Consider the following 26,569-nt stretch of genomic DNA (forward strand, 5'->3'; position numbering starts at 1 on the left):
GTTGCAAACAGTCAAAAACAATATATTTCTACAAAACAATCAAACCAAATACTATGAATAAATATAAAGAAAAAAATAAACTTTTCTCAAAATTACTGGACTCTGTATTAAATAACACGAAAAGGGTTGATATGCCATAAAACCAAACAATCATTTGGACTCTACTGAAATCTTGACTTTCCAATCCTATATATATATATATATATATATATATATATATATATGCAGGGTGACCCAAAAAAAAAAAAAAGCTAAATGGAGTAGAATGGAGAAAAAAAAAAGGCCAAAGACCCTAGTGTTTTGATGTGATGTTTTAAATATAATAAACTAGTTATGGCCGAAGTTTCATTTCATTCGAACAAAACACTAAGAAACGGGGCCTCATAGAGTTGGGGCCAGTTTTTTTTTTTTTTTTTTTTTTTTTTTTTTTTTTTGGGGTCACCCTGTATTAAGGCTCATCAGGTGGGTTGATGGCAACCCATCTAGGAGAAGCAAGCTCCGATGTAAAATCTGCAGCCAAAGTAGTTACCAGTTATCTTGCCTCGGCATGTCACCATGTTATAGTCATGGGTGCTCAAAGAGTAGTACCTGTGTTGTACAAGCATTTTTCACTATAATCTAACAGGTTCTTACCAGGACAACAAAATGGGTATATAACAAATGCACAGATGTCTCTCTGTAAACTTATGTGATACGAAATTATATTAAGTCTTAAAAGCCATGGAGGAGTTTACAGATATAAAATTCTGGCAATATAGATCTGGAGTTTGTCTAAAAAGTCCCCCACAAAATCATGAACAAAGCTGTAATATCAGTGGGGAAAGATTATGCATAGGCAATCTGAAAAAAAAAATATCTTGAGCTGAGAGCCATTCTTGTAATAGGAAAACGATCCAAAAAGGAATGGCAAAAGAAAGAACTATCATAGAGAAAATAAAATTCTCGAAGTGTGGATATTTAATTTAGTTGCCTCAACAAAAAGTTGGAAATATCAATTTAGTCAGAAGATTTTATTTTTAAAGAATTTCAGGTAAATAATGGTAATATTAATCCAGTCAGGATCAGCAGAACATAGTTTCCTTCTCGTGTTGAGACAAAAAAAAAAAACTATGACTGAAAAAATCAGATTCACTATATTTTATAGTCATTCTGGTACCTGATATTGTCATTTTTATCACACCTAGCTATGAATGTAATCATCAAAATCTTTGTAATCATACCTAGTAAAATTATGCCAAAAATATTTTTAAAAAGTCCTAAATATTCAATTAGAACAACAATCAGTTAAAATTTTTAAAAATGATGAAACTGATATTTTTGAATTTACTTATTCCATGTTTGGTATCAAGAATTTGTCTAAGTAGCTGAAATTTGGAACATGCATTTTGTCTATACGACTGTATCATGAAACCATTAGTCATGAGACTACATTCTTCTGCGTGACAACAAAAACTCATTCATTTTAACACATTTTTCAAAAAACTATTATATTATATAATAGGAATATTTATTAAAACTAATGGGCTAGAACACTGACAATTCAAAAAAGCCAGTTCTGATAACAATATAAAATACTGCATTTTTTTTTTTTTTTTTTTTTTTTCAAAAATGAAAATCTTATTCGAGTAATGTGGTTTACAAATGTGTTAATGACTGTAAATATAGAAGCCGTTACTGTTTTTTATCAAGAGTTCAAATTGTTCTGTTTCAGGAAAGTACAGAATGAATCTTCTACAGGTAGTGTGAGTGCTAGCAAAGTACGGACAGTGCTTACCATTTCTGTTGAAACGATAGATTTTGACACACAAGCTTGTGTTCTCCGGGTAAAGGGTAGAAACATCCAGGAGAACCAGTATGTGAAGGTAAAGACTTTCTTTGTTTTCTCTCATCTTTGCCTCTCTCCTCCTCATCACCCCACCCCTGTTTGCCTCTCTCTGTCCTCCTCATCACCCCACCCCTGTTTGCCTCTCTCTGTCCTCCTCATCACCCCACCCCTCTTTGCCTCTCTCTGTCCTCCTCATCACCCCACCCCTCTTTGCCTTCCTCCTCACAACAACCTCTTTGCCGCTATCCTCTCTCTATTTCAGGTGAAAATATTACATGCTTACGTGTCATGGCAAAATTATAAATTACAAAAAAGAAAATGATTCAGTAGATGTGTAAAAAAAAAAGAAAAAAAAAAAAATCCCAATTACATTTCATTAGCATCTCGTGGTGGGGCTATCGTTTTTCTTTTTGTTTTTTTTTTTTTCACACTTTAATTTACAACTTTGCCTCAACGGTTCCGGTTCGATCCTCATACTTACCTACCAAAACATTTTTTTTAACCCCCCCCCCCCCCCCCGGAGTTCACACACACCTCCAAACACCCGGGCAATGCCAGGTACCCCTCGCTAGTATATATATAAGGGCAATTGTCTGTGTGCATATGTCCAGCTAAAAACCAATAACTACAAAAACACCCACAAATTTGGTATTTTCTTGATCAGTATTGCTCCAGATGAGTAATATTTACAATTAAAAAAAATATATATATATCATTCTTTGACTCTAAACTAATGCAGATTTCATCAAAGGTGCTCGGTTTTTCAGCTATTTCATGTACTAAAGGGAAATAATTCTGATTTTTCTATCAAGGAGTTAATTCTCTTATGCTGACTTCTTCCTCAAATAATCTAAATAAAGGAATAGTTGTATATGTCGAGAGGGGAATGGCCTGGGTGAAGAGGAAAGATGTGTGGGGAGAGGGAGGCAGAAAGATAGAGATCTAAAAAATAGACGTTTTAATAGAAATGTTACACTTTTGCCCTGGGCAACATTGGTTAACTCTGCTAATATATATGTACACACACACACAATTAGCCTGGTGGCTTTCCTTAGAAATGAAGCATAAATATTTTTGTGTAGCTTACTTGCCAAAAGCATGTTTTTATATTACTATTAAGTGAAGCACTACAGAGTAAATGAGGAAAAAAAATATGTAATATTTTGAAATACCACAAAAAGGGGTTGATATGCTGTAAAACAAAAACAACCAACCAACAAAGAACATTTCGTTTAACCTTTTATAAGATGGGAGTCAACAGTCATTGACCTCTTCAAAAACTCTTTCGGATGGTGTTCTTAGATATCCACTTTCCTTTTCACTGTTTGTACAACAAATTTTGATGAGTAATGATAAAATAAACTTTTGGTTCTAATTTTCATTCCGTCTTTTGTTTCCCTGACAGATGGGTGCATATCACACACTTGACTTGGAACTGAATCGAAAGTTTACACTTGTTAAACATTGGGACTCAGTTACATTACAACGAATTGGTAAGTAGTTTTTGCAGTAAATTTATATTCTTGAATTAATTTTTAAATTCTTTTTCTGGTAGGTATTTATTCCATACTAGCGGGGGTACCCGGCGTTGCCCGAGTGTTTGTTTCCGGGACGTGGGGGGGAGTTTTAAAAAATGTTATGGTAGGTAAGTAGGAAGGATCAAACCCGGAGTCATGAGTAAAAGTAGGAAAATAAAGTGTGAAAAAAAACAAACATCTGCAACGTTAACAGTTCGGCCACCAAGAAAAGTCCATTCCAGTTGTTTAGGAAAAAAAAAAAAAAAAAACGACTACGGTAGGTCGGCGCGAACGTGAAAATATAATGTGAATTGTCCAGCACACTAACCACTACGCCACAGAGCACTGCAGCTTAGTTTAGTGATTTTAAATAACTTCACATGAAAGAACTACGAAGCCAAACCGGTGTTCTCTTCTCAACTGTTCCTTGTGAACGATCCCCAAACGGTGTTAAGTGGTGGCAGGGGGAGGAGAAATTTATTAGAGAGAAAATATTTTACCACTTCCACTGATCTTAACCGATTTTGGCCGTGACTTCTCAGCAGAAAAAGTATAGAAATCTAAGATTATCGAGGAATTTGAGAAATAATAAGCCTATAACACACCTCAGATATTGTTCTGCCGTTTGTGCATATTATATTTTGCATGAAATATCTTGATTTTTAATCCTATTAATGTCAAAATCCGACGGGAAAAAATGAGTTCATTTTATTTATATAGAGATTAGTTTATTCTGATTCCTTTTATATGTGAGTTTGTATTTTTTTTTTTTTTTATCAACAAGTGTATTCGTTTCTGATGGTATTTAATTGGTTCTTGTCTAGAATTCCCAAATCAAGCATAATGCAAAGGGACTTAATTCTGTTCCTAATGTTACAAGGGAAATAACTCCATAAGTAATATTTAAAAAGTCTAAAAAAAAAAAAAAAAAAACAGTTAGGGGGTATATTATGATCAGTTATCTGACTTTAACACCTGCTTGATTTGTCTATACCGGCCAAATTAAAAAAAATTGAGATTTTTTTCCATAAGTGTTTTTACAGGTATTATTCAATTTGCTATATCTTGATTTTTTTTTTTTTTTTTTTTTTTTTTTTTTAACAAAAGCTTTAAATATGGTTTTATGTAATAAGTTGTTTCAAAATAGTGCTGAGCAGTTTTTTGTTTTTTAATGATTCCTTTAAACGTAATTAGGTTCTTGTCCAAAATCTTCCTCATATTAAAAAACAAAAATAAAGAAAATCTCTGTATTTACTCATTCATGATGAAAATTGAATTGGCACTATATAAAAAATTGAAAATATCAAAAAAAGGTTATATTGTACGTATTCGTTTTCTACTGAAGATATCCGGGAAAAAAATTCACTTAATTTGATCGAGTAGTGTTTTTTCACAGCGAAAAAAAAAAATGTTTTTATGACAGTGTGTAGAAGATAGACATCTTGGAATTTTTTTTTTTTTTTTGAACCCGCCACTGGGAGATAACTCAATGTAAAGCGCCAACACTCCCTCTCCATCTTTAATACTAGCTTTTCCTCCTAAAAATCGAACCTTTTTGTTTTTTTGCTGTAAAAAAAAAAAAAAAAAAATACTTGATGAAATCATTCTGGCAAAAAAAAACAAACAAAAAAAAATACTTGATGAAATTAAGTGAAATGTTTTTTTTTGGTTTTTTTGAGAACTTCATTCCATAACAGATACGTACAATTTAAACTTTTTTTCAATATTTTCATTTTTTAATGTCTTGATTAAACTGTAGAATTACCATTTAATTTTCCAAATATCACAAATTGATCAAGAAATTTTATTTTTAAATAAAAAATAAAATTTTATGTGTAGCATAATAGCAGCTGTCTTGTTTGCCATTTTGAAAACAATCTTTTAAAAAAAAAAAAAAGTGAAAGGGAGATAACTCAATTTAAACTTGCAAGATTTAAATTGCATGAATATGAATTCCCATTAATCGCTTAAAAATAATTTTCTTTATAAAAATAAAACTACTTGATCAATTCAATTCATGTGATTTTTTAAATATGATAACTTTGTTTTGTCATGTTAAGAATTGCGAACGTCACTGGCATTAAGTAATCTATTGAAAAAAAAAAATGTCTTAACATCCAGAAAACTACTTGTGTTCACAAAATTTGGTACTTATACAGTTTAGTGACGGCATTAAAAAATGGAAATATTGAAAAAAATATTTATTGTACGTACCTGTTATAGACTGAGGTTCTCCGGAAAAAAATTTCACTTCATTTGATCAGGTAGTAGTTTTTTTTTTTTTTTTTTTTTTTTTTTTTTTTTTTTTTTTTTTACAGCGAAAAACAATTATTTATCACGACGACGTCAACGTGGCCATTTTGGAAATGTACCTAGCAGAATACCTCCATTTTAGGCCAAATTTCGCAATCTAGCCTTTTTTTTTTTTTTTTTTTTTTTTTTCGCCAGAATGAGATGCACACATCACCTCTACAAATTTTTTCCTTTTTTTTTTTTTTTTTTTTTTTTTTTAAAGCAGAATACTATTGAATATGCAAAGAAATTGAAGAATGCAAAGAATTGAAGAATTTTTTTTACGAGATTATTTTCGAAACATGCGCAGTTGGACACGCATGGATAACTTCGAATTTTTTTCGCGCGAATGAAATTTCTTCCCCATGATAACCAGGATGGGTTTATTTGGGTCTGCTACAATTACAGATGCAAAAAAAGATATCAATCAGAAAAGGGAGCTTTTTTTTAAATCGCATATCTTCTTGAAAAACATAGTTAAATTTTTGTATTTATGAGCTCGTAATACAGCAACTTATGAGTGGTGCAAAAGCGAATGCCTCATGGACTCGTTCAGCACAATTGCTGACTGGCGAATGTTTGTGAGGGACATTTGTGTGGAACACTTTTTACGGCATCCCCAAATACTTGGCGGAGAAGGCAGAGTTGTGGAGATTGACGAAAGTCTTTTTTCGCAGAGAAAAAATCATGTTGGCCGCATGGTACGACAACAATGGGTTTTTGGTGGTTACGAGCATGCCACAAAATCTGGTTTTCTGGTGGCAGTACCAAAGAGGGACGCCGCCACATTATTACCGATAATAAGGAGATATATTCGGCCGGGTACAACAATTGTATCCGATTGTTGGCGTGCCTATGATAGGCTCACATTTGTATGGATGTGAGACCTGGCCCATACGGAAAGCGGATTTGCGACGCATAGAAGTTTTCGACCGCTACAATCTCTGCCGCATTCTCCATGTCCGTCCTTTGGATTTCGTCGCTAACAAAGAAGTCCGGCATCGCTGCAATCTCCAGGCAATTACTGACCTACTGCGGGCCCGACGCCTTCGATGGTTCGGCCATGCCTCTCGCTGTGATGCAGGGGTCTTTATCCACGAGGCTATCTCCCCACGTCCTCTACCCGGCTGGAAAAAAACGTGTCGGTGGCCAGCTAAGAACGTGGCTCGGGACTATCAAAGCCAACGCTGAGCTTATTTCGGGCCCGCTCATCTATGGCCTGTCTCGTTGGAGACGTGACTGGCTATTGCTCACTCGGGATCTTGCCTCTGATCGCCGGGCTTGGGCCGCAGCGGTACGAGATGTGCATCTTCATGAAGCCGACGCAACTCCTCCAGGGTGAATGTCGTTTCAAGTACAAGTAAGTATGATAGGCTGGGGAACACAGGCTACAATCATTTGCGCGTCAACCATCGTTATAATTTTGTAAACCCTATAACAGGTGCCACCACAAACCACGTCGAGAGAATGTGGAAAGAGGCAAAGCGAAGAAATATGCATGAGTGTGGTACTCATACTCACATGATAAATTCATACCTGGCCGAGATTATGTGGCGGCAGAAATTTGCTGAAACCCCCCCTAGAAAGTCTTTTTCAGCAAATAGCTGAAATGTATCCATTTTAATATTATGGAAGTGGATATATGCAACCGGTTGCAGATAATTTTGACGACATAATTGAACTTGGTCCAATGGATAAGGACCCAAAACTAAAAAATACTATTTAAGCATAGCGTGGTTCAATAAATGCACTAGCACCAACATTTCAATTAGCTTTAATTTAATTTTTAATTGTATTTCCAAGTTTAATTAAAGTTTAATAAATAAGTTTTTTTTTTTTATTTAGGTTAAAGTACAGAAAAAAAAAAAAAATTTTAAATTCGAAAATTTCGGTTGCATATTTCTAATTTTTCTGAATTTCTATTTTTTCTAATTTTCTATTTTATGATAATAGTTAATAAAAAAAGAATATTTTATTCTTTTTATTTTCTTCTGTTACAAATTAAAAAAAAAAAAAAAAAAAAAAAACACCCCCAAAATGGCATCTGTCTTCGCAAAAAAAAAATTCTCATTCTGGTGGAAAAAAAAAAAAGGGCTAGATTGGCCTAAAATGGAGGTATTCTGCTACGTACGGCAGTTACCTGCCCTTGGCGAATTCCTGGGCACTGCAATAACATTTTCAAAATGGCTACGTTGACGTAGCCATGATAAATAATTGTTTTTCGCTGTAAAAATAAACTACTTGATCAAATGAAGTGAAATTTTTTTTCGGAGAACTTCAGTCTATAACAGGTACGTACAATAAAAATTTTTTTCAATATTTCCATTTTTTAATGTCGTCACTAAACTGTATAAGTACCCCAAATTTAAATGATATTTGTTTCCAGCATACCTTAAAACCTGTAAGTCATTTTAAATGTGAGTGTTAAGGTGGAAAGAAAGTAAAAATTTACCCTTATTTTTTTTTTTTTTTTTTTTTTTTTTTTTTTTGTTCTAGATTCAGCCTGTGATCCTACACAAAATGCAGATCTTGCTGCTGTCGTTATGCAAGAAGGTTTAGGTCATGTGTGTCTGGTTACTTCAAATATGACTTTGGTGCGGGCCAAAATTGAGACAAATATCCCTCGAAAAAGGAAAGGCATGTGTGCTCAACATGATAAGGTTAGAAATTCATCATTTTCATCAACCCCCACCTCACTCCACATTCCCCCACCCCCTTCCTCATTTTCTATTGTTACAGCTTTTGAAATTTTATACAATTATTTACAATGAAATGCATTCTAGTATTACTATCTAACAACTTATACTAAAAATCATGTTTTAGCAAAAGATAAAGTATATAAAAAATATGGTGAATTTAAAACATCCTGTTGCAGAAATATAATATGGCTTCCAAGAATTTTCAACAACACCTAAAGAAATCCAAATTCATATAGGTAATCAAGGAAAATAACTCCCACCTCCTTATTTAATTTATTAGAAAGAGATATATTAAAGTGGTTTGCTCCCAAAGAGCCTGCCATATTTTATCAACTACTTTTTTTTTTTTTTTTCAGAGGTGACATTACAAATTTTTTCACTGTAAGTGTGAATATTAAGTTGTTTTCTGATTATTGCAGATTATTTTGCAAATGTTAATCTTTTTTTTCTTTGTTCGGAGAGGAGACTCATTGCCTCTTGGACTTAGAGTTAAGTGTTTGTGTTTGTGTTGTTTTTATAATAAAATCAAATTAACAAAACTAGTCTTTAAGATATGGCAGCTTCTATGGGAGTCAACCGCTTCAATATACCCAAATTTCTGTGGCAATGTTCTATATTGCATAAAACTTAATGCACTCCTTAATTTGTAATATATATTTCAATTTCATTTTTAATTCGATTATTTCTTTCTTACAAAACACACCCTCTTAATTCTACCACTAATCCTAAATCTGGGAGGTACCCCCCTCCCCTCATCATTACCACAAAAAAAAAAAAAAGAAACAAAAAAGAAACAGTATTCATGAAACAAATTAATATTTGTAAAATAAAAATGGATAAAAAGAAAATCATAAAGCAGGGAACCAATCTGTGCTTGTGCAGTATTTCAAAAAATGCATTTTAGGTAAAAAAAAAAAAAAAAAAAAAAAAGCACTTTTATACTTGTCATGTCGAAATTTGTAAAAATTCCAAAAATTATTAAAAAAATGATTGAGTAGATCTGCTACAAAAAAAAAATATTAGTGGTCTACAATTTTCTATTTTGAAATGACAGATTATAATTATTTTGTCAAAATCTTAGACTGCAGTTACTTCTCCTAAATTAAGAATTCTTTCGCATTAGCAAATACAATAAAACTATGATTTGATAAATTTTATTTTTACTTGTAATTCTTTATCTGCTCCGTCATTTTTTTTTCATATTTTTGGGAACTTTTACTAATTTCAACATGACACGTGAGTACGTAATACTTTTTTTACCTAAAATGCATTTATCTGAAATCCCATTCAACTACACAAACACTAAAGTAATCAATTTTTACATTCTGGACTAATTTACTCTATCACTGGGAAGAGGGGGGGGGGTTACTAATCGATAAAATATGGTAGTCCCTCTAGTCACTATTTCAGTATACTCCCACCTTTTTTAAATGTGTAGGCAAGTTTTTTTGTTTTCACCCTAAACAAGGTATATTGCCACTGGATGTAAAGAGCTACTATATTAGATCATATCTAATGGGAATGCGGGGAGTTTTCTGTTTGCGTTACATTTGAACTTCTGCAGGTTAATACGATTTGGGAAACAGGGAGAGAATTCTAAAGTTTAGTAGTTCAAGGGAAGACTAAGGACCTCAACAGTGAAAGGGTGAGATTTTTTTTTACTGCTTGTGTAGCCATATTTTTTTTTTTTTTTTTTTTTTTTTTTTTTTAAGACTGATCTAATGGTTGCTATTGAAGATTATGAAATCAACTATGACGAGTTCACATTCAGATTTATCTTATTTGATTTTACACGAATACGAAGCTACAATTTTTATAGGTTTATGAGTAAAAATATTGTTTGCCAGCATTAAGTAATTGAAATGATTATGAAACACAGGACTTCATCAGATACTGTTTCTTTTTCAGGGTTTGACCAAATTTTATGACCAAATTATTCAGGCAATTTTAAGGCATGTAAATTTTGATAGTAAGTATTTACTTTTATTTATTTATGGAAATCACTCCAGACAAGGCATAAAGCCACTTGATGTAAGGAGCTAAAAAAAAAAAAAAAATATATATATATATATATAGTACTCCAACGTAAAAAAAAACTTGTCAATGATATGTGTTAGAATAGATTCTGACCCAGAAAACAGCAATTCTTCCCTCTTTGTCTCCTGGAATGTGAAGACTAAAGGATAAAATAAGGGGAGAGAGAGTTACGTAACTGCCAAAAGTAAACGCGACATTCACTTTCTACTCTCCATTCCTACCTCACGCTCCGAAGTTTTGATCAGGATTATCCAATTTTCATTTATTATTGTTGTACCGTGTTATTGGCAATAAACTAACCTTGCTACAGTTTATTTATTTTTTTTTTATACTTAATCTGATGTGGCAGTTTACTAATATGTAGACATTTTTAAATAAACACCTGAAAATAAAAATCAACTGAGAGGAATGGCTGTTATTTTTTTAGTAAATGCTAGTGCTTGTTGTTTACTTTGTTAGCTTACATACCAAACTCTTTACATCAACTCATTTTATAATTAGATTAAAACATTACTTTTAAAGTTAATTAGTTTTATAACAATTTTGTTCAATTAAATATTTAAAGACTAAATAGTACCATAATAATTAAACTTAGCTTTCAAAATCTTTTTTTTTTTTTTTTTTTTAATATAGTAAAAAAAAAAAAAAGAAAAAAAAGTAAAATGATAATTCCCAAGTAACACAATATAGGTTCATCTAGTTTGTAATAAATATTCAAAATCCTGATCATCTCTACTAACATGTATGGGAGTTTCCATATTAAATGACCCCCACGTGATTTATAGGTGATAACAAATACAAATCAAACCATATCATTTTTCGGTACTTACAGTTTAATCAAGACATTAAAAAATGAAAATATCGAAAAAAAAAAGTTATATTGTATGTATCCGTTATGGAATGAAGTTCTCTGAAAAAAAATTTCACTCAATTTGATCAAGTTTTTTTTTTATTTTACGGCGAAAAAACAATTTGTTATGATACCGAGTAAAAGGTTTGATTTTTAGGAAGAAAAGCTAGTATTAAAGATGGGGAGGGATGTCGTCGCTTTAAATTGAGTTATCTCCCCGTGGCATGTTCAAAAAAATTCCAAGATGTCTACCTTCAACGTGCTGTCATAAAAATGTGTTTTTCCACTGTAAAAAAAAACAAAAGAAACTACTCGATCAAATTAAGTGAAATTGTTTTCGGAGGTCTTCATTACAAAACTGATATGTGCAATATAACCTTTTTTTTTTTTTTTTAATATTTTCATTTTTTAATGTCTTGATTAAACTGTACAAGTGCCCATTTTTCAATTAAAGAATGATAATAATCTAAGCAATTTAAATTTCAGACGCAGATTTAAAAAAAAAAAAAAAAATGATCAATATTATTTTTAATTTTTACAGTTGTAAAGTGTGTACTTATTGCAAGTCCTGGTTTTGTAAAGGTAAGTTTTGCATGTCAAAAAATCTATCTTTCTCTCTAAGATAAACAGACATTTTGTTTCTCTCTCTCTCTCTCTCTCTCTCTCTATATATATATATATATATATATATATATATATATATATATATATATATATATATATAATCTGTAAGATACAGGGTAGCCCACTTAAAAATAGCCCAATCTCTCTAATCTTTCTCTTACCGACCAACTGACACCACAAGATAAAATGCAGTTCTTTTTCCAACAAGATCTCACAAATCGATGACACAAGTTCATGACATGTTAACGGAAGAGAGAACAATAAGCAAAGTGTTACAGCCACCATGTTCCCCAGATTTGTCATGTGATTTTTATCTTCTAAAACAAAATGTTTATGCAAATAATCCTCACAATTTAGACCAACTAAAGGAGAACATTACCAATGCTATCAGGAGAATTACCAGAGAAGATCTACAGGCAGTATCTGCAAACGTTAAACGTGCCCAGAAATGCTTAGACGTCAACAGGGGGCACTTCCAGCATCTTTTATAACACTACAGATAATTTAAACAATAAAAGAATGTTCCTCCTCTCTACTCCATTTTCTGGACTACTTTTAAGTGGGCCACCCTGTATAAAAGGTGGGTTGGGAGTGGTAATAAAAGACAATAAAATCAGAGATCAATAATAAAATGATTCTTGATTATTTATTTATTTGAAACCATTTGACAGTTTATATATTATTCTAATTGGAATTCATTATTGAGATGAGTATTATTAATTTATTTATTGCGGACTATTATCCTCATCTTTCTTAGATGTTGTTTCACAACGTTTCGGACAACTATTCCTCTGGCCTTCGTCAGGTGGTAACCGCGACGGGATAGAAACTCTGAATCTCCTAACTGCATTCTCAGCAATTACTGCTATCCATAGTTGTCGTCTCACTACGTTTTGGCCAAGTAAGCCTCTGGCCGGCTTTGGGTAGGATTGAAATCGATTAGAATAATATATATACTATTCGGTACAGATCCGACCATGGAAGATCAGATAATAAATAAACATGGATTTATGAGACCAAAAAATCCAACACTTGGCAGTTGTTAAATTTTCCTCCAATTCCTTTGGGACTATTAATTAGAAGCTCAATAATTAGCAGGTTGTATTAATTAGAGATTTCACATAATAGGATACGAATCATATATTTAAAAAATATTAGAATTCCAAATATTCAAGTTCTGTAAATGAATATTCTAATGCATACTCCATGTGTACTCACTTTTTGAAGATTCCAGCTTTGATCATGAACAAAATTTTGAATAGCTGAAGAATTTACTTCAGCATTTTAAACTAATTTTCTTATTACAATTTGAGCAGTATCATAAAAAGCATTTGAATATTCAATATATATATATATATATATATATATATAACTATTTCATTTATTCACATAAATTTACTATACGAAAGTATAAATTTATGCGTAAACTTTAAGTATTTACTTCAAAAGTGCTCAATACGTAGGTAGAGCTAGTTAGTAATTTATAAAATATATATGGCGATTAAGCTACACTGAATATTCTGCGTTTCATCCAACTATAGGATTCGTCAGGCTTATGCCCAGTCCAAAACAAATGTCTAACAAAAAGCGTAGTCTATCAAGCAACAATATTTGCAAAAGAAAACCCGAATAACAAGAAATATTACATAGGCATGACTTCCTTAGATTTCAAAACCCGATACTATGACCACAAAAGCACATTCAGAAATAAAAAACACTGTATAAAAACAACACTAGCGAATAAATACTGGGAACTCAAAGAAAGCGGACATTCGCCGGTAGTCGAATGGAAAATAATAAGACAAGCTACCACATGCAGACATTTAGACGACCCATGTAAATTATGCCTCCATGCAAAATTCTCTATCCTGTACTTTAAAGAACCTCAAAATCTATTAAACTGTAGGCGGGAAATAGCAAACAACTGCGTTCACAAAATAAAACTTACTCTAGGATAGCGATACAAAATAGCTTTAAAACTAACAATAACAATAGAAAACAAACAGACGCATAAGCCTGACGAATCCTATAGTTGGATGAAACGCAGAATATTCAGTGTAGCTTAATCGCCATATATATTTTATAAATTACTATATATATATATATATATATATACACACACACACACACACTAGACTACCCGTGACCCGTTGGGTCAGTATGTTATATTAGCTATGGAATTAATGTATGAGCGTGACATTTGTGATGTAAAGAAAATAGTTTTTGTGACATGACAGAAACATTTCTATGAAAGTATATTAAAATGAAAAAAGAATATAGATAGATTTCTGAGTTGTTCTGTTTATAAGTGTTTATTTTTGGAAAAAAAATTACAGCCATTGAATTATAAGTGGTTTGCCACACATATCGGTAAATGTGCACTGAACATATACCATAATACTTAGTTACATTCAAATTTTGATATATCTTTTAATTTAAACGCAAAAAAAAAACAATTGGGATGCTTACACAGTAAAATAATGTTTTATTGTTTTGTTGATTATTTATTTGTAACACAATTTAAAAAAACATTTTCGGGGTTATTTATTTATGTTGGTAGTGTAGAAGAAAATGTATGAATGTTTTTAAGAATGATGTATTTAAAAATGGAGGATAAATTTTAAAAAATTGAAGACAGTAGGGAAATCGCCGCTGTAAATACTCTTATGGTTGTCAATGGTTAAAGTAGATTTATTTGTAAGAAAATTATGTTAAAATAACTTAAACGTAATACAGAAATGAACGATGTAAAAAAAAAAAAAAAAAGCAGAAAGTATTAACAATTGTTTATTTGGATAATTTAAATGCGAAAAAAACAATTGGGATGCTGAAAACGTACACAGTAAAACAATACGTTTTATTGTCATGTTGATTATTTAGTATAATATATATCGTATATACAAAACGGGTCGATGATTATATGTATTATTTGTAATCATGTTTTGCGTTTGCTTCCCATATCTTGAAGTTTTTTATTCAATAAATTTTAAGTATTCGCTTTTCTAAGGACGTTTGTTTGTTTGAACGAAACCGATCCAGCGATTTGTGTTTATTTGTTTACGCTGTTATGAGTTTGTTTATGTACGTATGCGCAACTGGAAGTTGTAAACTGGATGTTGGGTTATAATACGCATTACAAGGTCATTTGAGTTTTATAATTATATATATATATATGTATATGTAGAGCACTGTTGTGAATCTTGCTCGTTACTTAATTGGCTGAAAAATACGAAGCTTACGGTTTGTTAACAAACGGGCAGTTTCAGCACTGTACAAATAGCGGACGGATGTTTGTTTAAATAGACATTCGAACGAGTTATTTGCGGGTGTCGAGAGGTAGAACTGCTGACTGTCAACACGACAGTTTTAGGTTCAATCGTTGGCTTAGAAGTGCTAGTCTAGCAGCACTGATGAGTTGTGATCCATAAATTCTTGTATCCTAAAGCTTTTTTTTATAACAACAAAACAAAAATATTGGAACTAACATGTTCTCCACTTTGATCAACTCTCTCTTAGAAACCATCAAGAATAAGGAAGAATTCTCTTCTAAACTCTGAACCCTGGTAAAGTAAGAATGAACTTGTCTGTAACCAATTTGTCTTGATAAAGATTGCGATACATAAACACATCCAAAACCTATAATTTCCGAAAACGATCACAGACAAGTTTTTATACATTGATTCTCAGCTGTGTCACTTCCACCTTAGGTATTGCAATACGGCATAATCACGTTGACACACCGGTTCCCGCTGGATCACCGAAGTTAAGCAATGTTGAACCTGGTCAGTACTAAATGGGTGACCTTTTGAGACTTTCAGGTGCTGTATGTGCTCTCCGCTTATCTTGGCATTGTTTCCAGTCGTCCTGGTCTTCTCCTTGCCACTGGGCCCAAACAGTGTCGATTCAGGAGAAGTGTGGTTAGGGATTGCATGACCCTTGCCTCACAGTTACACGCGCAACTGCCCCTACAGGGGTATCCTTTGTCTTTCGAGACTGAACGGCGGCATCGATCATGGTATTGCAAGAAGTGTTTTTTCTTTTTGTTTACTTGCCTCCCCATGAGGGCAGAGTTAGACACAAGGTCGGTTTTTGATGTGGGGGGGGGACCAGCTCCTAAAAAAGGGGGCACTCTAGATAGTAACAAAAAAAAAAAAAAATGGGTACTTGTGCATTTAACGAACCAGACGTAACTCAGCATTTGCTCGGCTTTGTCCGGCGCATGACGTCAACAGCCGGATAAAACCGAGCGTTGGTGATAAAATAAAAACAACGCTACAACAAAATAACTATACAATGAAATCGTAAAATGTAGAAACATAAAAAAAATTAAATAAGTAAAAAGCAAAAACCTACCGTTCGTTTTTTTTTTATTAATATTGTTTGAAATTGTTTTCTGTTTTCAAAATAAATACATATAAAACAAGTTTTTTTTTTTTGTTAAATAATAGGAAACTTTTTTTTTTGTCTGAACTTTTTTTTTGTTTGTTTTTTTTTTCAATTTTTAACGTAAAAAAAACATTGTCTATGTCTTAAACATGTAAAAGTTAATTTTTTTTTTTTTTTGCAACTCTTTATGTCAAATGGAAAAAGCCTTAAAAAAAGGGGCAATAAAAAGCATTGGGGGGGGCAGGAACAAGGATTATTTGTATATTTTTTTCGCCAGAAACAAGGACTTTTTTTTTTTTTTTAAATTTATTAGTGAAAAGAGGTTTCGGCGTTCCTATTTGCTACAGTGACCAAGAAACCCTTCTTTTCGGCGGGGTCGTATCCACTGAAGACCCAGACGTTGTGTTTTCTGCAGTTAAAAACGGATTCGTCGGTTTCTACCGTATAGCCTGGGCCTCCAATCTGCCGGGGATTCCTGAGAAAATAATCCCTGCATATATCACGCAGGAAAATTTTCCAATCCACAATTGTGTGGCGAGAACGTAACCCACATTCACGATGGAGATTTTTTGTAGATGCCATCTCGAACGCCCATAAGTATATTATTTTTATGATACATGCGATGGTTAGTCGGGATTTTGAGAAGAAGGTCCCAATCCTAATGGAGGTCCATCGACGACATGTTACACTTCTACACCTCCAACCGTAACCGTCGGAAAGACTTGTTCTCTTTGCAAGTACACAATCCTGGCCAAAATGTAAACACCTTTTCTCTTTGGGCCAACAATTTCCGTTGAAGTTTAGTGCAGCCTCTGGGATCTGGAGCTGGTCCGCAAGGTTTGTAATATTCATTATTATTTCGTCAGTTATCTTTTTAAAACAAATTTTTTTAACTCTCTTCAAATAAGCGTTTCTTGAGTTGTGACACTCTTCCAATTGATTTCGAAATTCTTGTCTGCTTAATCGGCAACGCTCGGTTATATCCGGCTGTTGACGTCATGCGTCGGACAAGCCGAGCAAATGCTGAGTTACGTCTGGTTTGTTAAATGCACAAGTACCAAAAAATGTATCAGTCATGAAGGATTTCTCCATTAACTGAGACCAAAAAGTGTAATGCAGCATTAGAACAGATACTACACTTTGAGGTATTAAAACTTTGAGTTTAAAACAATACAATATAAATTAAACATGAACAAAAGATTTAGGCACAAGGCCAACTCAAAAAGGGGGAAGAATGGGGATGGTTGGTCATCCTTGTCACTTTAGAACTAAAACGATTCTCTTAGCTAGTATTCTCTTTCACCATAATACCACATTCACCTTTTTGTACTGTGGGATTTTTTTTTTTTTTAATACACTTTGATCTTAGCCTGAAGACCAAGAAAGAAAAAAAACGACTCTTTTTTTTTTTTTTCTTCTATTTTTAGGCATTTTTTTTTTTTTTAGTTATCCGTAATATTTGGATTCATGGGACTACTGTTCTCATCTTGAGTGTGATTTTTCACTCAAGATGAGAACATTAGTCTGATGAATTCAAATATGAATAACCAATCTTCATTTCAAAATTTCAGAAATTTCTTTTTTTTTTTTTAATTCATCTGAAAATGAAATATTTTCTCAAAAACCAGGAACAGGTAAACTGTGCAAAAAAAAAAAAAAAAAAGTACGTTCTTGTTCCAATGGGTGAACTAGCACAACTAAAAAAAAAAAAAAAATGTATAGCTGCCATGTGGAGAGTTGACAATTTTACACAATGCAGCGATTGCTGTGGAACACTGTTCAACTCGCCTGCTTCCTGGCCAACTACAATATTGTAGCCTTCAAGTCCAATGTAAACAAGTTCTTGTTGAACTGCTCCCTTAAATAATAAAGTTCTACCCAACTTATACCATTAACAGTTACTACACTACCACATTACATTCATTAACCCCCTTATCCTTTAGTGGCCTTTAGACCTTAATAAGTGGTGATTCCCTTGTAAAAAAAAAAAAAATTTCTAAAAAATCCCATTGTAGAGTGGCAGTGTGCTTTTGTGTGGTTGCAAGAGTCATATGATACAATACTTGTGCATCGGATGGAGAACATTGCTATTGCTGTACAAGCCTTCAATAGAAATTGTGTTGAACAATGACATCTCGACTCGTCACCTTCTGGTAGTCATTTGAAAACACATCAAAGTGTTTACCATATATGGCAGGTTGCTTAGAACATGAAAGGGATCAGTTGACATCATCCTGATCCTAGCCGGCGGGAGAAGCAGAAAGGCAACGGGAGAAATTAAAAACTAGTCATGAAATGTCTTGAGCTCAGCAGAAATGAAAATGTGTTTTTGTCCGGAATTCTCCCTAGAGTAAAAAAAAAAAAAATAAAAAATAAAGAAAAATCTGTATGATGTACATACTCATGACAAAGTAAAAATATCATGTTCCAAAAATCATATAAATTGATCAAGTAGTTCTATTTTTAATTAAGAAAATTAAAATTTTATGAGTATCTGAAAAATGACTGTCATACCTCTAAATTTTATTTGGGTGGGGGATAACAAATGGAGATGACTCAATAATAATTCAAGCTTTCTTGATTTTATGTTGTAATACCTGTGAATTCCCATTAATTGCTTAAAAATGATTTTCTTTATAAAAAAAATTTACTTGATACTTTTTATTTAACTTTTGGAATATATTTTCATTTCGTCGCGGGTACGTACATCATAAAGATTTTTTTTCTTTATTTTTTTTTTTTTTAATGAAGAAGAAATTCTAGAATTCTAAATAAAAACTTGAAAATGATACAAAAGAAAGTATTGAATTTTGTTGAAATGTGTTTTAAATCTTGAAACTAATTCTGTTGCAGGACCAGTTTTACTCGTACATGTTTGATCAAGCCGTCAAGAATGACTGGAAAACGCTTTTAGAAAACAAAGCTAGATTTGTTCTCATTCATTCCTCATCTGGTTTTAAACATTCGCTGAAAGGTGAGTTTTTGCTTTTCAAAGCTCGTCTTTAAGGGGATTTGTTTTCATGTTGAAGTTGCTCAACTAGCATGGTTGGTCTCTTTTCAAGCAGAACGTTTTGACATGACATAAATTGAACATAAAAATCATTAATCTATTATATAAATCTCACCTGTCTGTTATGTATGTATGTTTGCCTAAAACTTTCGACAGAGGCAACGGATTTTCACGAGATTGGTATTGTTTTGAAGCTTGACCCTTCAAACGACAATATATATATAAATTGGCCAAAAACATTAATTCCTTCATCCTCAACTGGGCACTTTTCTATTGGGAGGGGTTGCTTTTTTTTGCCAATATTTTCAAAAGTCATCCCTTCTTTTTAATTAACTAACCTTAATTTAAACCTTTGTCACTTCCCGTTTGGCGATGGGCGCAACAGCAAAGACGTCACAGTGGGAAGGGAAGATGAAAGTTCTAGATGGAACAACACTGAGTTTACATACCTTGGCAGCAACGTAGGTTGCACGGAGAGAAAAAAATCGAAATTTGCATCTCAAAAGCATCGGCTGCATTGGATATGCTTTGGTCATTATGGACTTCAAGGCTAACTGACAAACTGAAAAGACAGTTCTTCAGAGCAGTGTTGGAGTCTGTCCTTGTTTATGGTGCTACAACCTAGACACTCACCAAAAGATTGGAAAGAAAACTAGACGGCACATACACCCGTATGCTATGAACACTGTTAAATATATCTTGGAAAGATCATCCCATGAAGCAGCAACTTTATGGCAATCTACCTGCCATATTTACTACCATCAGGGAGTGACATCTACGTTTTGCTGGTCACTACCAAAGAAGCAAGCAAGAGCTGGTTAGAAACGTGTAGCTGTGGACTCCATAGCACGAGTGCATGAGAACAAGACGACCTAGATCCACGTACATCCAGCTAATTGTATATGACACCAACTGTGATCCTGAAAATCTGAGGCAGCTGATGGAAGACGGGGGAAAATCTGGAGAGAAAGAGTCACATTGGTCTGGGCAACGTTCCCGACAAGATAAATAGCTGGCTTTACATGTTTGCTATCGTATCGAAAAGTTCTCCACTTGAAAGACTTGAAACCAAAATTTTAAATATTAAACATTTCATTCGTAAGTTTTTTGTAAACACGAAACTAAAAATTCCACATTTATACATACAAAAAAATATTAACTTTTTGGTTATTTTTATATTTATTTATCTTTTTAAGTAGGACCGTAATGAATTGAAAAAAGAAAAAAATCAATTCACCCGATGACAACTAAAAAGCTGCAAAGGAACGTTTAAACGCAAATGCGAAACATTTTTTATTATAAGAAAAGACAATAAAAACAGCACTAGCAACTCGTTAATGGGGGGGGGGGCAGCCACACCCCCGATTAATACAGTGGAAAATAGTACAACAGGCCAGTACACATAGAACTTTAGACTACCCATGTAGATTATGTCTAAAGGAGAAACTTTAAATTTGAGCATTCTCACATGAATAGATATTAACATTTTAGTAATTTTGACCTTTTAAATAAGGCTGCCGAGAAATGAACAGAAAAAGAAAATCAATATGATTGAGGTGTGTGTGTGTGTGCTCTTATTTATTTATTTATTTATTTTTTATTTTTTTCATTATTAAAAACAATTTAAAGAAACAAATACTAAATAAAAATAACAAACCTAAAATTGAACTATGAAGGAGGATAAAACAAAACTACTGCGGATACTGGTGTCATGAGTTTGATCCTAACCTATACTGACTTCGGCTTAAAGCTAGAAACCTGCATGTACATAGGTATGCTTTTATGTACATAAAAATAATATTTAATAATAAAAAAAAAAACTCGAAAATAGCGCGTAAAACTCGGGCAAATTAAAGATAGATGCGATCCCCATTCTTAAGTCGTAGATATTATGATTTAGACAGTATATAAAAAGTTTTAAGGAGTGAGCCGACTGAGAAGCCTGGCGAAAAAAGCCTTTTGCAGACATACAGAAAAAGTACACACACTAACACACATTTTCGCTTTTATATATATACAGACTAGCGGGAGTACCAAGATCGAACCCGAAGCCCTGAGGCGAAGTTGGAAAATAAAATGTGAAAAAAGCATGACACGTTAACTGCTCGCCCAGCCAGAATGAGTTACTGAAAGATGTTTGAATTTATTTAAGAAGAGAATTGACAGGTGCCCGCACTTAATGACGTCAAGTGGAAGTCGTAGAGTTAACATTTTGTGCGAGCGTTACGACGACGACATAAGCAATAGCTATTCAACAGTTAACATTTTCTGCGGGACAGTTTTTAATGCGGTCAATAACCCGGTTTGTTTGTTTTTACGTAACTTTGGGGAAAACCAGCTGCCCCGTTTATTAGGGGAGTGTCTCGTCTTGAAATGAAAGCAACCGTCTGATATGACGACGGTAAACCAACATTGACCAAACGTTACATCGCTTTCTAGAGACCACTAGCTGTGGGCCAGGGATTCGAATCGAGTTTCGCTTTTTTTATACCGAAAAACGAAAGCAATATGTGGCGATCCCAAAATGTCGAATATTTAACGTTTCAAAATCGGGCAAATTAAATAGACGGGCGACCCCCCCCGTTCATAACTCGTAGATATTATGATTTCGATGTGATATAAAAAGTTTTAAAAATGAGCGACGGCCTTGAGAGCCGCCGAAAAAAGATTCTTTTGCGAACATACACAAAAAGCGAACATACAATACATACACACATTTTCGCTTTTATATATATATATATATATATATATATATATATATATATATATATATAGATGGTTAGAAACTGAAACAAATTTGTTGAATGATAAAATGTTATAGTTCTTATAATGTTAATAGTAATAGTTGAAACAAAAATATTAATCTATATATATATAAGTCTATAATATAAAAGGGAAAATGTGTTTGTATGTGCAATTTTTTTGTATGTCTGGCAAAGGCTTTTTTCGGGGGTGGAAGGGTACCCTTTCTTAGAACTTTTCATATACTCCTTAGATTGTAATATCTCCGATTTATAAAAGGAGGTTGCGCCTGCATTTATTTTCATTGACTTATCGGGAGCTGCTTTTCCCGAACATCTTCTGGAGCGTAAAGCTTAACTGGCTTGAAACTAAAGTTAAGTGTGTCATTTCCTTCCCCTATGGTGCGAAGTTTGATCTCATTAAATTTACGCATCTGTGTGGACTCCTTCACTTAACTTTTTAAAATTTAAACGTCTTTCACTTCTTTTATCGCTGTAGCGCAGCAGTTAAGACCTCAGGTTTTTTGCCTTCACATCACATGTTCGAACCTGCCTGCCTACTACCCCCCCCTCCACACACATCTCTAATCACCCGGACAACGCCAGGCATCCACGCTAGTAGATAAATATAGTAAAGTACTAAAAACAATGGTTAGTTTTAAATAATAATAATATTGCTAATAATATTATTGTACCTATTTACTTACCTCCCCACAAGGCCAGGGTTAGAGATGATAATATTTTTTTAATATAAGATTATATATATATATATATATATATATATATATATATTTGACAATTTGTTGTTTTTTTTTGCGCGTCGAATGATTCATTTTATTCCTATAGAAAAGTTCATATTTTTGGTCCCCCTGATTTATCAGAGAAGAACCTATGTTTTCAGTGGCGTCCGTTAGTCTGGACGATTGCCACTGTTCATTAGTTTTTCCTGAAATTTTGCCACAAATCTCATTTCATTAAATAGATGTGCACAGTAAAAATTTTTTTTTTTTTTTTTTTTATTTATTGTGAAAATTCCCGTTGCATCCCCAGGGGCTCAAAAGAGGTAAAAAATGTCCAAAAATGACACATTTTGCCCTATAACTTTTGCTCCATCCATTAGATTTTTCCGAAACTTGGCCAAAATGTGAAGCCCATTGTTCTTAATATAAATCCATTATGGGTGACCCTGGCAAAATTCTTGTTCATGTTCCTGCTAATGTCATGGGGACTTTTAGTGCTAAAAACACCTCTTTTTGTGGCTCTTTTTTTCATATTTCTTTCTTATTAACATTTGTTCATTTATCTTTTATTTTTGTTCCAGAAGTTTTACAGGACCCTACGGTTGCGGCTCGTTTAGCTGACACAAAGGCCCTTGGAGAAGTTAAAGCCCTCGATGATTTTTACAATTTGTTATTAAATGATCAAGATCGTGCAGTTTATGGGTAAGCCGCTTTGATCTTTTTCCATATGATACTATCGACACTTCTCCCTCCAAGTTTTAGGAAGTGAAAGCAAAAAATAAGTTTATCAGCAGAACAAAGGTATAATAAGTTGTTCACCAAGGCACACAAAAGAAAACTGAAATGGGATTGTTGGTCGGGATGTCATGGTAATTTGGACAAAAATAGTCCATATGCTTAGAGTTAGCTTGCAGTCAGTTTTGTGAATGGGAGTGGGTTATGTACCATTTTGGGTTTGTGATGTTTGATAACAGTTTTGAGTTGAGTTTTCTAGTTGGACACAGTGGAACATAATTTGACAGCTCGGAGATTCCTCCAAGAAAAATTGGAGTTGAAGCCAGATGGGAGTAGATTGGGCCGAGAAGAAAATCGCTAGGGACTGATGTGACCAGACAGCTAGTGAGAAACGTTTTGCGTTCCTTTTTCTTCTACTCTACATGACAGTATCACACGCACACAAAACTTAACTGATTCACATCAAGCACTTGTCTTGTGTTGCTTTATCGTAGTGTAATCATGAAGGTGATTGGCTCACACCTATATATATATATATATATATATATATATTTTTTTTTTAAACGCCTCTTTCTATAACGATTGCACAGTAAAATCAAATGATCCTCTCCTCTTCAAAAAATGGAGGTCCTTAAACTATATGCGAGGGTGAGGCCCCAGCTTGCGGGCTTTGGGGGAGTGTGAAGCCATCCTTTAATTGCCATTGCTCCCAGGTACACTCTGACCCAGAGTGGTAGTACCTATTAGGATCCCAACTGTGGGTTAAATAGAAACCAACTTGAAAAAAAAACAAAAAAGCAAATGTATTCTATTAAAAAATTGTTCTTCAAAATCTTTGGATTCGGCATTAAATAACCTGAAAAAAGTTGATATGCCATAAAACAAAAACAACCAAATCAAAAAATGGAAAAATATGCATTTGATAAAGTTTCAGTATTTTTTGTTAATGATGAATGAAGGGGGTGTGTGGGCTTTGGATCAGTTAGACTTTTGACTGCTAATCGAGAGAGACTGGTGGTGATGCATCATATATGGCAACAATGAGCAAATTTTTTTATTTTTTATTTATAGATATTAAGTACTGTCAGGTGTGTATGTAATTTCTTAGCGCGGCAGCATCCAATTATATATATATATATATATATATATATATATAACAAAGAGGAAAATGGAATAACCAAAATATGAAATCTTGTTAAGGAGGCTGCTTGATCCAGTTACACCTCTGTATTGCACGAAAGAACATCTGTTGGATAGCAGAGTTTATATATTACTAGCGGGGGATACCCAGCGTTGCCCGGGTCTGGAGAGATTTATAGTAAGGGTATTGAGTAACGGAGCCCTCAAAAAAGTTTCACTGGTGCTACCAGATCAGGCTGTCTATTGGCTTCCTGAGACGAAATGCACCTACATTGATTTGTTTTTGTTTTCTATTCTCTTTTATAAAACCTAATTATGTTATACGAAAAACAACAACCCTTCTTCCCTCCTCCCCTCCTTTCTTTTTCCTTCCCTACTTCCCGGTTGACTCTGTCGGTGGGGCATTAGAATATGCCGACTGCCCCCCTGCAGAGGGTATAAGTCCCTCAATGGGGCCACCTGTTGACCGTGGGTGGCATCCCGTAAGGCTTACGAACGGAATCCTGGTGGTTGAGTAGATCATGTCCAGGATATTTTAAGGACATGAGATGCAACACACCTCTTTGGCCCTTACTTAAGCTAAGACGGACGGTTGGATAGGCCCGATCCAATCAATCAGTTGGTCACGCCTAGCCCTAAATCAGACAGACATAAGAAAATATGCTTGCACTTCCCACACTATACAATAAACTGATTTAGTAAGCGGTGGCTGGAGGGCCAATCAACTTGCTGAATAATGGACTAAACACGACTGAAAAACTGAAATTCTTACTGAAAACGAGGCATTCAGAAAGAAATTGAAGAACCACAGGTGCTTGAATCCACCAGCAAGAAGAGTATACTTTTCCTGTATCCCTGTTGGGTTGGGGCGAATGGGTATCCCCCCCAACACTTCCCATATAGGACTCCGAGGTGGGTGGGGAGCATGAAAAATGAAACAAACCAAATATATTAATGGAATCCAGAAAGCCTCAAAAAAGAAACCACACCGAAGTATCTGATGCCAGTAGTTTTGACACTGAAACAGAGCTTCATCAAAAAAACCAGAATGTTCCCCGCTTCATAGTTATAGAAGCAACTGAAGGGGAACCAATAACCAAAATATCCCCATTCAAAATTGAAAAGATTCTATCTAGCATCAAACCTAAAATGGTTAAAAAACAAAATAATGGTACATTACTTCTCGAAGTAGAAAACCAAAAATATGCTGTTGAAATTTCCAAATGGAAACGTTTTAACAATCAAAATGTTAAAATTTACCCTCACAAATCTCTGAACATTAGCAAAGGTGTAATCAGGAGTACTGAATTATCACTGTGCCCCTTGGAAGAAATTCAGACTAACCTACAAAAACAAAACGTCACTGACGTTAAAAGAGTCCAAATTAATAAACTTGGCGAAATAATAAAAACAAATACTTACATTTTAACATTCAATACTCACCAAATTCCAAACAAAATTAAAATAGGGTATGAAATGGTAAACGTTGAACACTACATACCAAACCCACTCAGGTGTTACAATTGCCAGAGATACGGACACCATCGAGACCGGTGTACCCACCCTCCAATATGTATAAGGTGCGGAGATAATGAACCTCATACAGACTGTAAAAAAGAGCCAGAATGCATCAATTGTCAAAAAGGCCATAGCGCCAATTCAAAAGAATGCAACAAATGGAAGAGTGAAAAAGAAATCAACAAAATAAAATATACAAAAAATATTACCTTCCAAGAAGCTCGCAAACTATCAGAAAATGCAAAATATTCTGAAATAACAAAAAAAAACATACAGCAAACTACCGAACCAAATAAACAAACAAAAATAAATTCACTCAACATTAAATCCGAGGACATTATTAAATTACTTAATGAAATGAAGGAACTTATGGAAGAATTTAAAAAAATTATAAAACAATTCAACAATGAAAAAAAAGTTCCTATAACTGAACAAACCACTCAAGCTAAAACTAA

The 26,569-nt window shown here is 33.6% G+C and overlaps 1 protein-coding gene across 1 annotated transcript in view; it reads left to right on the plus strand.

The window, feature by feature from the left end:
- LOC145248186 (protein pelota-like) overlaps nucleotides 1-26,569 on the plus strand; it is a 63,695-nt gene that overhangs the window by 18,088 nt on the left and 19,038 nt on the right. Inside the window, exons 3-9 of the mRNA XM_080110043.1 lie at nucleotides 1,712-1,862; nucleotides 3,231-3,318; nucleotides 8,131-8,294; nucleotides 10,242-10,302; nucleotides 11,762-11,802; nucleotides 19,084-19,204; nucleotides 23,303-23,423. Of these exons, the coding sequence (XP_079966169.1) occupies nucleotides 1,712-1,862; nucleotides 3,231-3,318; nucleotides 8,131-8,294; nucleotides 10,242-10,302; nucleotides 11,762-11,802; nucleotides 19,084-19,204; nucleotides 23,303-23,423 (747 nt within the window). The remainder of the gene's footprint in view (nucleotides 1-1,711; nucleotides 1,863-3,230; nucleotides 3,319-8,130; nucleotides 8,295-10,241; nucleotides 10,303-11,761; nucleotides 11,803-19,083; nucleotides 19,205-23,302; nucleotides 23,424-26,569) is intronic.

Source organism: Euprymna scolopes, chromosome 26 (genome assembly GCF_053919585.1).
Source record: "Euprymna scolopes isolate OS-2025 chromosome 26, ASM5391958v1, whole genome shotgun sequence".
Classification (NCBI taxonomy): domain Eukaryota; kingdom Metazoa; phylum Mollusca; class Cephalopoda; order Sepiida; family Sepiolidae; genus Euprymna; species Euprymna scolopes.